General features: G+C 37.7%; 2 protein-coding genes across 3 annotated transcripts; both read left to right on the forward strand.

Moving 5' to 3' along the window:
* Nucleotides 1–8360: 8360 nt before the first annotated feature.
* LOC131431117 (uncharacterized) lies at nt 8361–10815 on the forward strand. The gene is made up of 3 exons (XM_058596631.1): nt 8361–8775; nt 8906–10081; nt 10141–10815. Exons 1-3 carry the CDS (start codon nt 8581–8583, stop codon nt 10609–10611), a joined length of 1842 nt encoding a protein of 613 aa, XP_058452614.1. The 5' UTR covers nt 8361–8580; the 3' UTR covers nt 10612–10815.
* Nucleotides 10816–14677: 3862 nt separating this feature from the next.
* Nucleotides 14678–16528, forward strand: LOC131431125 (mitochondrial pyruvate carrier 1). 2 transcript variants are annotated; one of them, XM_058596642.1, is made up of 3 exons: nt 14678–14920; nt 15270–15486; nt 15550–16528. In XM_058596642.1, exons 2-3 carry the CDS (start codon nt 15315–15317, stop codon nt 15723–15725), a joined length of 348 nt encoding a protein of 115 aa, XP_058452625.1. In that variant the 5' UTR covers nt 14678–14920; nt 15270–15314; the 3' UTR covers nt 15726–16528. The 2 variants fall into 2 exon arrangements, with proteins under 2 accessions (XP_058452625.1, XP_058452633.1); XM_058596650.1 differs by lacking the exon at nt 14678–14920 and adding an exon at nt 14953–15197.
* The last annotated feature ends 1762 nt before the right edge of the window (nt 16529–18290 follow it).

Consider the following 18290-nt stretch of genomic DNA (forward strand, 5'->3'; position numbering starts at 1 on the left):
TTTTCACTGGTTTTGTTTTGCAAGCTTTTTTCCCCCATTACGAAGCTAATTGACTATCCGCACTAGGAAAATCTATTCTGCACCAAAAAAAAAACATTTGCACTTCTCAAACGGGGTCAACCAAAGCGATGGTTAATGGATCCTTGCGGGAAGGCCATCGAGCAAAAGGAGCAAACAGCTTTTCTGATGAGAAAATCACTTTTGCACTAATTACATCAAAGCCAGGCCACTGGCGACTGCTGATTGCCACAGTAAAACGGAACAGGGAACCTCACCTCTTCGTCGCCCGGGGGCTGAAGGAAACCAACAAAGTTTAACCCGTAATCCGCGAACGGCAAGGACGACCCGAGAGGTCACAGGTTCGTTTTTGTTTCTTCCTTCTTTCCTTTCCTGCCTTCAAAAGGCGCTGGGGTAAGATTTAAAGCTAAACGCGCCCGCCGTGACCGAACCGATGGTTACGCCTTTTTTCACTGTCTCGGTCAAGTTCTTCGCTCGTACTGAGGAAATTTCTGTCAATGGCCGTTGGTTTTATGTAATCGGATAGTTTTTTTCCTTTCATTCTTTCGCCACCAGGATTGAGGAGATGTAACACGCACACACGCATACGGGAGGGGAATTTCCGATTTTCCACGAGTTGCTTTCACGAGGAACATCAAAGCATGCGGGAGAATTTTTGTAAACACATGGAGGCGCGGCATCGATTGTGTGCTGGAATGAAGCATTGACATTAGGAGTAGAGAGGGAGCATTCCCTTGATGTTTTGTGATTCTGGGAAGGGAAGTCGATCCATTTTCGTAGTCATTCATCAATTTCACTAGTTCTAGTCTTATTATAAAAAAAGAATTACAAAGTCGATTTTTAACTGTAACGGAGTTAGAAAAAACAAAAAACATTTTGCTTTCATCTGATACACCACTTCACAGAAAATTTCAAGTTTTTCTTGCAATTACTGAGCCCTAATTACAACATAAGAACAACATTGCAAAATGTGTATCCTGTTCAAGATAAAAGATTGTACGGACTCAAATTACATCACTTTCAAATGACTGTAACTTTTTACCCATTGATCCTTCTTAATTAATATTTTCGGTGAAATAGTTTCAATGTGTAATATTTACATTGTGTGACAGTAATAGTTTTGCAATCGTTGCTAAGACCAGTAACGCCGTTAAAAAAATTGCGCACGTACCTTGGAAATCCGGATCAGTTTCATCGTGCCATCGGCAGCAAACTGGCAATTGTACAACTCACAATATCTCGTGTTTGAAACCGATCGAATCTATCAAACAGCAGATCTCACTCTAACAGTTTTCGTATATCAGCTGTTTTTCCAACATTGACAACGGCCTCGCATATTTTTCGTGAAATTAGCTGCTTTTCGCGATTCAGACAAATCAGTGGGTAGTTTTATCGTTTCAATCATTATTTCCATTAGTGAAAAGTTTGGCTACCATCTAAAATGAAGTAGTTTTGCCCTTCTTTTCTAGCAATTGAAGTATTGCTAATTTTAAATATCAAGCTTTAAACCGATTATCCGGAATCCGGTCTTACCTTCAACAACCGAAATAATAAGAAGATGATTCTTAGATACTCCGAAATATTCCTCAGGAATTACAGCAGAATACAAAAGACGTCCAACGATGGAGAAACTGTTAGGGATACTTTTCGGAGGAATCGGCAGGAGAAGAACGCACTAATTGGCATCTATAACTGAACTGAACGATCTCGTCCGTTCTCTTTATTCTCAAACTTCGAATGCCATAAAAGGCAGTGTTGCCAGTAGGCAATAATTTCAATTTATATTTAAATAAAATCTGTTATAATATATAACAACTCTTTCCCCTTTAATTGTGTTTTTGATTATGTTATTTACAAAGGAGAAAATATTTACATTTATATTCATTTAAGGTAAACTAAATGCGATAACAATTCGAGTTCTGATTTTTCAGAAGTAAAAAAATCACGTACAGCCTTAGCCGTTTTTTTTTCTTTTCGATCGCCTTAGTGTATTTTCCGAACCCATTAGGGTTTCCTGGATCCTCCTTTTCCTCGCAGTTGTATTAATCTCTTCAACTGTGGTCGCTTCAGGAAATCCTGGGAAATCTGGTTCGTTATCTCTTTCTGTTGCTGGTTGATGCGATGAAGGCGTTGAAAGAAAAACGTTTGGCCTAGACTGAGCCATTGTGTCCTTAGACACCCTTAGCTGGTTTCGATGGGCCTCTACCCGAGCGTTTCCAATTATAATCTGAAAAATATGTTTTGAAACGCGTTTTAGAGAAATTGCTTTGAGCCATCTAGCTTTAATATGGGTGTCATGATTCTTATACCAAATCTCATCCCCTTCAATCAGATTTTCTATCGAATCGTTTAGTTCGTTACGAACCGTAATCATTATATCTTCTCTATTATCCTCATTTTGTGATGGTGGTAATAACAATTGTTTTTTACAACCCAATTTAGGGTTAATTAAATCTAACAAAGTTTTTGGTTTGTATGATAAAATCTTTTCGGATGGAAAGTATCCATCTCCCGTCAAACAATTATTCCTATAATTAAACAAAAATAAATTTATTTGGTCCTCCAGATTTAACTCGGACACTTCCGGTTCTAAGAGAAACTTTTTCAAAACTTCTTTGGTTGTTCTCACCAATCTCTCCGCCTGACCATTGCTTGGTGGGCTTTTCAGGACTTTTATTCCCTGTCTTTCTAAGAATTGCATAAAAGTATAAGAGTTAAATGGCGGACCTCCGTCAGAAACTAGGACTTTAAAAACTTTACTTGAGCAATCGTTTAGGTCTTTACCTGATATAAGAACGTCATCTAAATAACAGCGAACCCCTTCGAGACCTTTTTGGAAAATGGATGCACTTGAAGAAGCTCCCTGAGGCAATCTATTGTAAGTATACAATCCTTTGATAGTATTAATCACCATAAAATGTTTTGACTTCTTTGACTAACTTAATTGGGTATATGCCCCTTCCAGATCCAATAAGCAAAATATTTTACTTCCTGCTAAATTAACGAACAAGTCTTGTATCACTGGTAGAGGGTATGAATTGGCAATGATACATTTATTGATCGATACCTTACAATCTATCACCAGTCTTATCTCGTTATCCTTCTTTATAACGATAATGACTGGTGATGCCCACTCACTAGTTTGGATCGGTGTTATAACTTTTTGATCCTCTAATTTGTCTAAATATTTTAATACTTTTTCTTTAAGTCTGAAAGGAACATCGTATGCTTTTTTAAATATTGGTGTATTGTCCTTCAGTATTAAATTTGCATCATAACCTTTGATTGGTAAAGAAAAATCCTTTTTAAAAATATCCGAAAATTTTGTTTTGATTTCTTCTATCATGTCTAATTTTTTGTCATTTACCCTATTAATCAGTTTCTCATTTGAGAAGAATTTCCTCCATCCCTGGAAAAATTTGTCCAGCCAGGGTCGACCCATTAAAGGAATAAAAGACTGTTCACAATCCAAAACTATTAAATTGCGATGTAACTTTAAACCATTAAGTTCGACCAAAACAACCACAAATCCTTCGACTTTCAATTTGGAACCGTTTACCACTACTAAATTTTTATCACAATTTTTAATGGGCATATTAAATATAGATTCATATTGTTTTTTTCCTATTACAGACACTGAAGCCCCGCAATCCACTTCCATTTCTAAATTTACCCCCTCCATTTTACATTTTATTAAACACGGATTATTGATACAATTAATTGATGACACACACATACATTCCCAATCACCTGTGTCTTCTTCGACGTCGCTTTCCATATTGTTCGTCCTCGTCCCGCTCATGATGTCGGTCAGGTGTCGCTCCGCGCTGGGCCCTGGACTGTAAGAGTCTACTACATTGACTGTCTCTTTTTTTAAATTTCTCAAGGCAAAACACTTTTTTACAATGTGACCTTTCTGTTTACAGTAAGCGCAAACCATATTGGAATAATCAGGCTTTGCCCTGTTATTCCACTTGTTATAATTTGATTCGTATTCTGCAGAGTTATCATAATTTTTTCTTGGGTTTCCGAAACCTAAACGATTCCTGATTGGGCCTTTCGATGTGCCCTCACCCGGATCTTGTTCGTGTTTATTTTGAATGGACTCATACGCCCGCAACCGATTCAAAACATTTAGAGTTGGACTCCGAGAAATACTACCCAGTAGTGCGGTCGGTCTGCCATTCCCAAGATCTAGGGTTTTCGCATTTGCTCCTGCTGTCACCCAAGTAGCAATGATCTTTTCTGCTGATTCGAGAGTTAAATTCTCTTCGTTAAGTAAACGTTGTTGTAATGCCTTATCATTTAAACCTGCCACAATCCTGTCTCTAATCGCGGCATTTTTGTGATCACCAAAAGTGCAAAACTCCGCCTGGAGTTTCACAGACAAAATGAAATCCTCAACCGATTCGTCTAATTGTTGTGACCTCTTGTGAAATTTAAATCTTTGAATCAAGTCTGATTCCACTTTATCTAGCCTGGCCTTTAATCGTACTATTATATCGTTATAAGAAGCTTCTTGCAGACTGCCATTTGGGAAAAGAAGCTTCAACTCGGCAAAAATTACCGAACCACCAGGAGTAATAAAATGCGCTTTTTTTGCATTCTCGACAACACCGTTCATCATAAAATAGTACCCTAAACGTTCTTCCCAATCCGAAAACGATGAACCTTTGCGGTATGGTTCGATAGTGGTGATCATGTTGGCGTTCGCCATCTTTGAAGTCGAATATGTCGAAACTAATTTTCTTTCTGGTTCGAATTCCTCGTCGCCAGTTTTTAAATATCAAGCTTTAAACCGATTATCCGGAATCCGGTCTTACCTTCAACAACCGAAATAATAAGAAGATGATTCTTAGATACTCCGAAATATTCCTCAGGAATTACAGCAGAATACAAAAGACGTCCAACGATGGAGAAACTGTTAGGGATACTTTTCGGAGGAATCGGCAGGAGAAGAACGCACTAATTGGCATCTATAACTGAACTGAACGATCTCGTCCGTTCTCTTTATTCTCAAACTTCGAATGCCATAAAAGGCAGTGTTGCCAGTAGGCAATAATTTCAATTTATATTTAAATAAAATCTGTTATAATATATAACAGCTAAGAATTAGATTTTTAGGCGAAATTGAAGGATTTTGAAATTTTTATTCGTAGAAAAACTTGATTTGTTTGCTCTTGTAAGATTTACTCTTCTTTGAAAAACAGCTGATATGATGACTACCGGAGCTGAGATGAATGGGGGTACTGTTACCCTATTGCACGATTATTTTTATCTTCTTTCCCAATTAACCAACGCAATTACATGACTTTAACTCAGGCCTTCAACCATGGATGCTTCACTTCACCGAATATTGGCACTTTTTCAAATATTTACATTTTTTTCTCCTCCTTCAGAAATTTGCACCAAAGTAATACATTTCTATCACGGCAAACGCTTATTTCAGCCATCTTGTTTGCGACAGGCACTCCGCGATGCAGGGCAAAAGCCGACTGAGAAAAAATCGATTTTTCTAATACACCAAACCGCAATCTCGACACTATATTTGTCATCCAAACGTGATCTTCTTTCTTAATTCAACAATTCAATTCAGTTGCTAATTATTTTTCACTATTACTTTATAAAAACAACACACGCGACTGGACGCATTGAAACCCAAATTAAATCGTAAAGTACCGTAATTACTTGACTAGTACTAACACAAACAAAATTCCGTTATGCAATCGATCTCAGAATCAGCGTTGCCAGGTCATTTTTCCATAAATTTGTATTCGGCAAAAAAATCTATCTGTACGATATCGGTATCAGAATCTCGTGAACATAAGTTCACGGAAATGACACCAAAGCTCATTTTGGTGAGCAAAAAAAAGGTCTCGTAGCCAAGCTTTTCTCCTGTCTATCCATGCTATCAACGAAAATCGGTATTTATCTGTACGATTCGAGAATTCTCGGTATTTTGGGAGTACATATCTGTCTTGCGGTATAGAGGTCGAATATCTGTATAAATACCGATAAATCGGTATACCTGGCAACGTTGCTCAGAATGGAATCGTGGAAATCGTGCCGTTAATTTCAGTGTTGCCATTCTAACATTTTAGCTGTGCACTCGATGGATTCGTTATATCACACTTTGCAATTTATTACATCCATTCGAGAACAATAATTCTTCGTAAGTTGAAGCTGGAGCTAAGTAAACAATAAGAAAAATCTTCCTAAGTGCTCTTACGGATTCATTTTCTACTCCCCCTCTATCCTAAAACATAACCAGCAAATAAATAAATAATGCACTCGGTAAAATTTTCAGAATTTCACTCACCAAATCACGATGAAGTGACCAAAACAAAATCCAATATTTCTGAACCACGGAGCTAAACCGGACTCCCTATGGGGTTAATGAGGCGTTTACACTTCTGCTATCTGCCGTTTGATGTTTATTTTTTTAACTTTATTCAGCATATACACTCATAAAAATCGACAAGTTGGACTGAGTAAACCAAATGCGGCGAAATTAAATATAATAATTTCGCCCTATTTGTTTCGATTCCTTAATTGTGAGTCTCTTCAAATCTGATTCAAATCAAATCATATTGATTTCTATTGATAATACACTTGAATTCCATCCAACAAACAGTAGATTTATTTCAAATGTATTACACTTAGTATTCAATTCGCTCGACACTTATGCCGTTTTTCATTGAGAAACACTGGTGGCGTGGATTGCTCCGCTTTTGCACTTTCGAACAGAAATGCCACATTCTGACGGTGTTTCATTGCCATTTCTGCTCGAAAGTGCAAAACCAGAGCAATCAACGCCACCAGTGTTTTTCAATGAAAAACGCCATTCCAGTCGAATTGTCAGTCAATTAAATTTGAACGAATGAAAACGCTTAGGTTTCAACAGAGTTACACCTACAGGGTGTCCCACGAAAAGATTCGAATTAAAAAATGCAATTACAAAAAAAAGTTTGAATTAAACAATTCAATTTGAACTGCTCTGCACAGGCGAGTCTAAGACGAAACGTGAAGAAAAATACGATTATGTGCCCTAAGCACAAATTTAGGTTAACCCCTAAATGAAAAAAAAAATCGGTTTGATAGATTTCAATAATTATACATTTATTTGAAAGTTTAATTCATGAAATTTATTTATGAAAAACGTTCGGTGTCAACAGGACTGCGCTGTGTCACACAGTCAACGAAACAATTGATATTCTGCGAACAATCTTTGAAAATCGAATAATCAGCAGAAACGGTGATGTGAATTGGCCCCCGAAAACTGCTATTTGACGCAGCAGGATTATTTTCTTCAAAGGAGCGGTTAAAGATAAATATTACGCCAACCAACCAGAAGCAATTGAAAACCCCAAGCACAAAATTCAAGTTTCTATTGGTGACCTAAAGTCAGAGACAATTATTAATTGTACTTAAAAATTGGGTGGGTCGAATTGGTTACTGTCAAACCAGCCATTTGAACGAAATTATTTTTCAAAATAATTACATGAATTAACCTTTCAAATAAACGTATAATCATTGAAATCTATCAACCCGTTTTTTCATTATTGCATTTTTTAAATCGAAACTTTTCGTGGGACACCCTGTACAATTCTCATGCTTTTTTATATTACACACATAAAACCGATTCTCGAGCTCGGCATAATGAAATGCCGAATTAGATCGCCAACACGAAATTTTACTAATTGTTCAGTAATTCACATGCCCATTGCCGAAATTCGTTATTGTAAAGTTGTGATATCTCGGTAAAGCGTATTTTATTGCCAAAGTTTGACATGTTGCTGTGCAAACCTCGGCAATTATTTCGCCAAGATTCAGCAATAAAATTTCAATGTGTAGATAAACGAGTTCCAAGCAATTTTCATTGATTTTCATCGACTCAATAGTAAGTTTTATTACATCAATAGCAGGATGCATGCGGTTTACTTAGTTTTAGCTTACTGAACGAAACTCTCGCAGTGGTTTTTTTATGGCACTGTGAAAGGAAGGATTCAAAACACCTCAAAATAAGATAAAACGAAGTAAAATAAGAGGCAGTTTTTATTTTCCGTGTTAACGGTTCATACCAGTGCGCAGCCATCAGACCAGTGTGGCTGACAGCATAATAAGAGATGCCAAAATCGAGAACATGTTTTCATTTGGTAAACAATTTTAGATGTAGAGACAATTTTAGGCAATGACGTATCTTCTTTTGATCGATATAGATTTACGAAAATAATTTCAAATTTCTTTTGATTTTGTTCAATGTTCAATTGTTTAGGAAATCAATTTCTCAAAGTTTTTTTTTGTGAAATCATGGATTCATAAAAAACAGTTGGCATCCCTAATCCTAACTCACTCTGTGTACATTGATTTGAGGGCTGTCGCAAGCCGCCCTTGTCGTCAAATCGAAAGCAAAAAAAAAGCTAGTGTTGTGATTAGAAATCGAAGTTTTCATCTGTTGTGTAAGCTTCGATAGCACAAGTTTGCCATCGGAAAGATTCTCACTCAAAAGGGCGGTAATTTGGTTCAGTTGATGCACCGAACAGACGGGTGAAATACTGCAAAATGGCTTCGACAAGCTGGTTTTCGCAACAAGAGAAACCTTCGCCAGATTGTTCCCTACTGAACGACACCAACACCGGGCAGCGGTTCTGCCGGCTGTGTCTATCTAAGGAGCAGCAGCTTAGGCCACTTTTCCCACCAGACGGGTTGCCGGATGAGACATTGTTGCAGCGAATTCTGAACTGTTTAACAATTTCGGTAAGTGGCAGAGAATGAGAGAGAGAGAGAGAAACGCAAGTCTAAATTATTGATTTTATAAAATCGAACCCGAACGATTTTATGTGGGTCATTAGGAAGTGTCAATTTCATTATTATTTTGGTTTTTTAGCTTTCCTTTGACAAAGACTACGACTCGTTCATTTGTCGGATTTGTATCCAGGAGGTTACCAAGTTCTTTTTCTACAAAGAACAGTGTCTGACGAATGATTCGATTTTACGGGGCTATCGAAAATCGGATAAGAACCCCTTTGCTGGAGATGAAACCGAGACCGACAACGTCAATGGTGATAGCGACAGCGAAGAAGAATTTGACGGGGATCCTATTGATTCGGATGAATTTGATATTCGGGACGTTGAGGATGACGACAATGGGTTTGGTGAGGGGAACGAACACGATGATGAGGTTGATGATGATGATGATAGCAGAGAAGACGACGGGGACGACGACGAAGACTATGATGACGAACCGATGCAGATGTCGGGGGGTACGTTGAAACCGCTACCGAAACAACGAGCTCGCAGAGACAACGTCCAGGACTACTATCATGGAGGATTCCGATATACTTGTGCCACCTCCCGAGCAAACGGGAAAGTGCATTGGCGGTGCATGTACAAGTCTAAGCTCAAATGCCGTGCAGCAATTCTCGTGGCTTCCGATGGAACAGTTACTAGAGGTCCAAATCGGCACAATCACCATGCGGACAGTAAACCGACGGTTCACCAACCATCGAATGGACGTATTGTCGATGTTCACACAGGCAAGAAGGTGACCTTTCGATTGATTACGAGCGATCGCAGCAGAATAAATCATATGCAAATCGTTTGCGATGGGTACAAGTTCCGCTACGCGAGAACTACACAAAAACAGACAACCTATTGGCGATGCATGAAACACAATGGGAAGGAAAACTGCAAAGCGGTGCTCTCTTTCAAAATGGACTTTAGCAGTTGCTCGTCGAATGGGCATTTACATAACCATCCGGCACAGTACAGTGTCGAAGCGCCGGTGCAAACCACAACCAACGATGATTTTCCACCGAAACCGCAGCTGATGATCTGCACCAATGGCAAGACTGGGAAGTTGTCGAATGGCCCCAATCAGAAAGGCCGTTGGAACGTGATGCTTCACAATAATTACGAGTTCGGATTTCCCCGGGCCGATCGGATGAACATGCGCTGGGCTTGCTACAAGAAAAGCTCGTTCAACTGTCCGGCCAATCTGTACACGAACCGGGGCGGCCGGGTCGTCAAGGAAAGCGAATGGGCACACAACCATGGCCCAGGGGTAAGTTGGCTTTCTGATTCAATCATTTTTTGTGTGTTTTATGCATAAATTTTTCTCAGGATGACTACGAAAAGAATGCCATCATCGAGGGTTACATGTTGGACGCCAAAACCAACGAACAGATTCCGTACAAACTGATCCCAGGGAAGCGGGGTCAGCGTTTTGTCGTGCACAATGGCTACCGATACTCGTCGGATCGGTTGATCAGCGATGGTCGGATTGCGTGGAAGTGTACGAAGTGTAAGGTGTTTGTTGTCATCGCCGGTCGGTTCGGAACGATTGAAGATCGCGGCATAGAACACGAACATGAGCGGGACGAGAACGACACACTTTTAGGGCAACAGGACGAATTGACACCGTTGACGGATGATTTGGCACAAATGGTCGAACTCGACGTGAAACGCGAGCGACTTGAAGACAATGACGATTATGATGATGATGATGATGATGGTGATGGAAACGAGGAACAGCCGAATGAGAATGGAAACGATAAATTAGAAGCCAACGATGATTTGTTCATTATTCCGTAAGTCGCGTTCGGTTGTGGTGAGCGTTTGTGTACTGATAGGTTTAGAGTAATCAATTTCCAACCTGATAGTCATTAGAGTCGTAAGCTGTAAGGAATTATTAATAATCTCATTTATTTAGCTCCGGCTTTTAAGCTGCGAGGAACTCGAGAATACATTTTGACTTTTGTGCTCGTTTATTGCATTAACATTGATTGTAAATATAGAAAGGACTTTAAAAAAAATGTGCGAATTATGATTGCGTTATATCACAACTAATAGTTCAAGTTTTTTCTGCTTTATTACGAGTAGAAATCAATTAATTTCATTCGTATAAGCTGAGAAATTCGTTGATTTTTAAACGGAACCTAACCTCACTTCTTTGATATTTTTTTTCAAGATTCTCCTAAAACATCAATGAAATCACGCGTTTTTTTCTCTTTTTTTGATAACTTGATAAACTGAGAAGATAAAAAACTAGCTTAGGATGAAAATTTAAGAATCTAATCAGCGTGTTCACCACGAGATGGCGTGATGGTGGCATTTTTTGTGCATATCATACACTGAAAAGAACGTCATGGTAGTTCTAACTACGATGACATGATAGAAAAAGAACAGTGGTAAATAAACTGTCAAGTTTATCATGAATAATGAATAATTTATCATAATATCTTCGAAACGAACATGCGCTCCTCTAAAAAGCTCGTGTCTGCTATTACAATTTTGCATGTTTAATTCAAACTTGTTTTCGTATGAATAGGGCGCAAGTCTTACAAGGTCCAGTTGTCATATTCTCGAGTCCCGACCTGGAAGGATTCTTACTGTCAGTATGATCGTCGTATCACTAGCTATACAACGGCTCTATACGCTATGAATCGGCTGCGAAATCTGTTGAAACAAAATGTCAAATTTGGTTTTGATTGTTCCTACAAATGTTTTTAGTTTCACCATGGCTTTTACAATTAATGTGAATGAATGAAACATGATTTAAATTGTAAAACTACCATAAACATGGTATTTAATATGAAATGGAGTAGTGATTATAAATTAAAGATCAGCGGAGAGAAAAATCGTTCATCTGCAACGTGAAATACTTAATAAAAATCTTAACTCCGCTTGCATTTGTATTTGTATACGAGTGACTTCTTCAATGTGCGAGTTTGTTTACCTGTGAAATCATAACACTTGTAGCAAAAATGAAATGTATCTATCTGTTTTGAAAAAATTCAGTCAGAAAAAAGCATAAAGCATTTGTGTATTATTTATAGAAAGTTCATTTCAAAGAAAATTCATATAATCACTATTTGGTACACCCCACTGTTGCTGAACAACGAGCTACAATAGAATTGTAAACATGCATCTTTCTAAAAACATACGTAACTATACTGAGGTCTTTTTTCTACGCGGGGGATACGTACCGCGTGAAAAAACTGCGTAACTTCGAAAATCTGCGTAAAAAACCGCGTGACTTCCGAAATCCGCTTAAAACAGCCACAAAACTAATAAAAAAATTCTTTCATGCAAAATGTCTTAGAAATGTATGAAACGTCTAGATCTGGTGTAATCTAAAAAAAAAGGAAAAATCGACTTTGAGACCGCGTGACTTCGGAAATTCGGAAAAAACCGCAAAACTGATTTTTTATGCCAAATGTCTTAGAAATGCATGAAATGCGAGATCCGGTTCACTTTGAAAAACCGGAATTTGAACTTCGGAAATCCGCGTAAAAACCACCTTCTCCAAATTTCGTAAAATTTGTTATTTTTTCTGCGAGAAAACTATGGAATTCGCTAAATGACGGAAAAGCTGAAATGGTGTTAGTTTTTTAAGTAACGCAGAGATATCGAAACATAAATGGCTGCCAACAAAAATACCGTTCACTTTATTGGGCAGTATTTTACAACGGAAAAAAGGTAATGAAATATTACATTTCATACCTCGAAATATAAATAATAAGTGAAACCTAAATTATTTGTTTTTTTTATAGAAATTGAGCTAAAACGTCCTGAGCAGAGCAGTAAAACATCATTCAATTCAATTGAAACTGAATGTGGAACACGTTGACGATCTCTCCACTGCAGTAAACTTTACTCTCTGACACACAGAATGTTTGCTGACGGCTCGAACGGGCAGCATTCAGTTCATCACTCGTTTCTCTTCAATCGAGGCTCAGTTTAACCACCGTCAGTTGATCTCTTGAAGTAACAAAATATCTCTTTCAATAGTGTGAGAGCGGCCTTCAAATGAGGTTCATGTAAACATTCGAATTGGTTCAAGATAATAGATGAAAGACTAATCAGATAGCTGAAATGTCAATCACAGAATACACATAAATTAATTGTTTCCTCCTTTGGTTTTCATTTTTAATACTTTATCCATTTATAATTCTATTCGTTCGAATCTGCTTACTACCGAAAGCGAAGACACTGAAGCAGCTATACTACTTGGCACTTGAAACTTAGCAAGCAGAACTTCAAATGACTAGGTACGACTATTCAATTGACGATGAATTCTGGGAGCTTCACTTGAAAATGGCAGCAAAAGTCAAATGAATTAGTAGAAATACGCTGATGGTCAGCGGCCATAAATTTCATTTTCATCTTATATTATTCGATTGAAAATGAAATTTTACCGCACTGGTCCTGAGTATCGATCCTAAACACTGCCAAACAATTTTATTTAACAGTATTAAAATACTATTTTATACTATGTATTGTATTACTAAAAATAACGATAGTATTTTTCAACCAATTATAAATATTGAATATAACTATGCGCATGGACATTTTCATCCTCAAAAACAACAGAGAAGGTATGGTACAATACACAACAATTGAACTATAGAATTCTGAAAATGACCGTTGCCGAGTAATATTGTATGCTTGTATACCGATAATCTCTATCAATTTTCCCACATTATCAGTTAGGAAAAAATCTGAATCAAATCGGAATGGGCAAAAAATGTTCATTCAGAATTTATTCATTGTGGAAATTAGTATCAATATCTGAATCAATGCGGACTTCAGTGCAACAGCCGACTCCGAGTAAATTTCACCTCCAACCAATTGGCTCGGAAATCTATTAGAATTGAGTGAAAAATCCTTTTTTTCTTCAATTATGCACTTTTAAATTCGAAATAAGAAAATGATGTATCTGAATACATAAATGTACATTAATGTGCAAGTTTTTCGGAAATTTGCTGGAAACCAACAAGAGGACCCATTACTGTCATTCTTAGCTTCGCTTGCTATGAGAACGAAATCCATGTTCCGTCAATGACATAAGTGGGACAGTAGTTTAAAAATTGTGTTTTTTCTTTCAATTGCAGTTTTCAGTGAAAATCTCATAGCATGCAGTGTCAAACCCAAGCTGTGAGAATTGAAAATGACAGAAAAAGGTTTCACAATAACTTTTACCTGTTGGTGCTCGAATTTGGTTTTCAAAGATGTTCTGGCATGCAATTACTTCGATTTGTCATATTTTAGTCACTTTTTATAGCCAAGTGTCACAGATTTTCAATACATCGATGAAAGAATGAGAATTGAAATTCTGCTGATGACCCCTGAAGACGTTAATTTGGTTTCGTCTTGTCATAGAGGAAAGTGTGACGTTGGCAATTATACTCTCTCATTTTTTTCGATGAGAAACGAAAATGTTTCGTCTCTCTTCGTTTGTTCTGGTGTCGGTCATTTACAAATGAGACAGTAAAACATTGAAGATGAGACTGCTGGAATGGTTTCTTTCATTGAGAATGCGTGACAATTTTAAGCTCTTCTCTGAATCCAGCATTCGAGTAAAAAATCATTACTCAATTCGAAAATTATCTATTAGATTTGAAATACTAAAAATTTAGGTGGTTTTTATAGTTCGCCGAACACTCAGGATTAAAATCTCAATTTGCAATTAGAATAAAAATTCACAGTATGTATATGGCTGGCAGTTCCTCAAGTCTCACGATAAGGGTGTTCATAATGAGTACGAATATTATTGGTAATTTTGCATCAGTTGAATACCGTTCTGATTTATGTTGTATGCTTTTTAGGCTGCGTTCTTTACTGTTTAACTGTCAGTTTGCGCTGTCAATCCATTATTCATGCTTGAGCACCTTGGCACAACCATCTATGCATAATATTTTGCATGTATCCTTGTGATTCTGAGCGAATTATCACCGATTACGTATTATTATTTAATCAAGGCTAACGGAAGGTCGTCCGAGACCAGCAGCGCTTGTTCCACCGCATCATTGATAGTGGAACAGTGCTAACGATCCCGTGCTTCTTTCCGACGGGATTTTTTGATCTAACATTCCTGTCACCCATCAAACACAAACGGACGGTAAGTAAGTCGAGTTTTCAGATCAGTTACTGACACGCTGTCGGTGAACAGTTTGGACAGGTAGTTGACTAAATCACGTCACAACGGGTCATGAATAGAAGTCAATTGGCGGAAATTACATAAGAACACCGCCGTCCATTCAACTGCTGCGTGTTATTGATAAGTCGAGATTGGTTGAGATCAAATTGGTCTTAAGTCGCATTTTCGGAGTGTGTACGGTAGCAAATCGAGTGCCATACGGTTGTCCAAAGTTATCTCATCGGGAAAATTAATTACTGTGCGTGCAATTACCACTTCAGTTATCTGAAGTGATGATTAATGTGTATATTTTTCCCCTTTCTCAAAACAGGAAGTTTTATCAATTCCGTAGACAGATAGTCAATCAATCATCGAGATGGCGGCCACACTTGGACGCAAGCTTATCGACAGCTTGAAGAGCAAGGAGTTCCGGGAGTACCTGATGAGCACCCATTTCTGGGGACCGGTGGCCAACTGGGGTATTCCTATTGCGGCCATTGCCGACTTCAAAAAGGATCCGAAAATTATTTCCGGCACAATGACCACTGGTTTGTTGCAACCGATGGAATGTGAGAATGTTTTGTTTCACTAATCGATTGTTTTTTTTTCAGCCCTCTGCCTTTACTCGATGATCTTTATGCGCTTCGCTTGGAAGGTTCAACCACGGAATATGCTACTGTTCGCTTGCCATATTACTAATTTCACCGCACAGTCGGTACAGGGTGCTCGCTTCATCCAGTATAATCTGTCCGTGAAGTCCGAAGAAGAGAAAAAGATCGAAAAATAACGAATCACTTTCGTTGGCGTCGTCTTCGTCGTTTTTTTCGTGTGGGATTGTGGAATAACTCGAATGATTAGTAAATAGTTTCTTCACACTAGACAAACTGAAAGCCGAGCACAACGTGTTAATTTGAGGCCGCGCAAAAGACGCTGTTTTTTTCTAGAAGTTAACAAACACGCTTCAATAAGGTGCTTTTTTTTGTTTATTTTGCGATTTTCTGATGTGTGTTTTGCAAATTAGAAGTGATAAAATTCATGATAGAATTAGAACTATTGTTACAGTTGGGGATTTACATGCACATTCGTAGTTCAGAAGTATAATGTAGGGTACTTGGTTTGACTGTTCCTAGAGTTTGTTAGGACTACAACAGAGTAAATTACATCTTTTTAAAATACCTCGAGAAATCATTTCAGCCAAATAATACAGGATAGTAAACAGTAACACTAGCCATGGACGAGCTCAATTAATGTTTAAACTGGATAGCGACCCATTTATTATCAGTATTCTAGCGTAGCGCTTGATACCTTGATACACCAATCCGTAAGCGTAAAAGGCTACTGAAAAATGTTGGTCTTCTATTCACTTCTAAGTACAGATAGCCCCATATCATAACTTTTTTTTGTACATTTCATATAAACAAATTAACCCGATTAATAATTTAGCGTGTCTGTCGGAATCAGCCCAACCAAGAACAAATACGAGACGAATCGTACCTGCAAACGAATCGGGGTAGCATTATTGTTGGACGATAGTTTATATATTTCAAATTGTATGGTTGTTTTTACAATAAAAGACAAAAATGAACATAACCAACTGGCGCTTTTTACTTGGACGGGAGCGGGTCATTTCACCGAAAGCGTAAGGGAATTTACAACATCCTATAATTTAAAGAAAAATATTAAAAAACCCCAACCATCTGTCTATTTTCTATTCCATCTTTCACCGGGTAAAAGCATTTGAAATTTACAGTATCTTTTTGTTACTCGGGCAGTTGTTTGAAGATACTGAAAATATATTAACTTGAAAACAGAACGTTTGACACTAGCTAACAGTACTAAATATTATTACTCTTCGCAAGTTCAGATGTTCAAGAACTATTTTAACATTTTAGAATTTTTGTATCCTTTAGTTAACTATTTTATAATGTTCAAAAATAAGGGTTAGGTTAGAGTGCGATCCGCTGTCTCTGTTCGGTAGATTGACCTTAAGGGTAAGATGAGTTTTCGCGTCACTATAACAGCAGTACTGAACAATTTATAGCTAAAGCAAATATATTGGAACCAATTTTATCACAATCCGTTGATTGAAAATCGAATAATCGGCAAAATAATATTACGAATCTACTAAAGAGATGACTATTGGTACAATTACCCTATCTAGCAAGGCTGCAAACAATGGTATAAACAAAGATAAACTCAAGATAGAGTGGTTCCTATGTATCTTTTGAGTAGGACCCCTCGATGAGCTCGGTTCACTGTCAGCAGGGATGCCAGGTAGTTTTTTTTCAAAAATCTGTCTGACTCAAAAATTTATCTGGATTTGTCTGGGTCCAACTATATACAAAGAAATTTTGACCGGGCTTCATTTTCAGTGAGCAAAACAAAAGGTCTCACCAGCTATCGTACCGAGGCCAAAACCGTTAAGATCTGACAAAATCATGAAAAATTTGTAAAATCTGGGAAAATTGGTAAAATCTGGCAAAAGATCTGATTCGTTGGAGTGTCTGATAAATCTGGCAAAATGGCAACGCTGACTGTCAGTTTCAGCCTGAAACTTTCAGTCTTTTGAAACAAAACAACGAACGTCGGAGCGCTAGATGCGTCGTAACTATGACAATGATTGTTTATGTTTGAAACAATTTCAAACTACTTATAACTATTGCTTAAAATTTATTCAGTTTGTTATTGCCTCATCCAACAAAGTACGAGGTCTGTTCAAAAAGTTCTCGGAATTTTTTAATTGCGCGCGTCTGGGAGTCCGGTGGTTAAATTTTTTTTTATTGTGTTGGTACATACGTCCCTAATGTATGGTGAAATTTTCAGCTGTATTCATTGTTTACATTCTGTTTTGAGCTCGGCGATTTTTGTTAGTTTAAACAATGGAAGAATTGAAGAGTCAAAGAATTTGTACTAAATTTTGCGTGAAAAATGAAATAAAGTGTAACCAAGTGTGCGAAATGTTACAGAGAGCCTACGGTGAGTCTGCTATGAAAAAAACAAGTGTTTACGAGTGGTATAAGCGTTTCCAAGATGGCCGCGAAGACGTTGAAGACGACGAACGCTCCGGTCGACCCAGCACGTCAATAATCGATGAAAATGTGGGAAAAGTGGAAAAAATGATTATGGATGATCGCCGAATCACTATTAGAGAAGTTGCTGATGAAGTTGGCATATCAGTTGGCTCATGCCATCATATTTTTTCAAATGTTTTGGGCATGAAACGAGTGGCAGCAAAATTCGTTCCAAAACTGCTGAATTTTGATCAAAAAAAAAAAACAAACGCATTACCATCGCTCAGGAGCTGTTAAACGACGTCAACGACGACCAAATTTACTTGAAAGGGTCATAACTG

Source organism: Malaya genurostris, chromosome 1 (genome assembly GCF_030247185.1).
Source record: "Malaya genurostris strain Urasoe2022 chromosome 1, Malgen_1.1, whole genome shotgun sequence".
NCBI lineage: Eukaryota > Metazoa > Arthropoda > Insecta > Diptera > Culicidae > Malaya > Malaya genurostris.

Coding starts and splice junctions, on each gene's coding strand:
- LOC131431117 (XM_058596631.1), top strand. CDS start 8,581: ATGGCTTCGACAAGCTGGTTTTCGCAACAAGAGAAACCTTCGCCAGAT. Junction 8,776..8,905: donor TGAACTGTTTAACAATTTCG/GTAAGTGGCAGA, acceptor TTGGTTTTTTAG/CTTTCCTTTGACAAAGACTA. Junction 10,082..10,140: donor CACACAACCATGGCCCAGGG/GTAAGTTGGCTT, acceptor AATTTTTCTCAG/GATGACTACGAAAAGAATGC.
- LOC131431125 (XM_058596642.1), top strand. CDS start 15,315: ATGGCGGCCACACTTGGACGCAAGCTTATCGACAGCTTGAAGAGCAAG. Junction 15,487..15,549: donor TTCCGGCACAATGACCACTG/GTTTGTTGCAAC, acceptor TTTTTTTTTCAG/CCCTCTGCCTTTACTCGATG.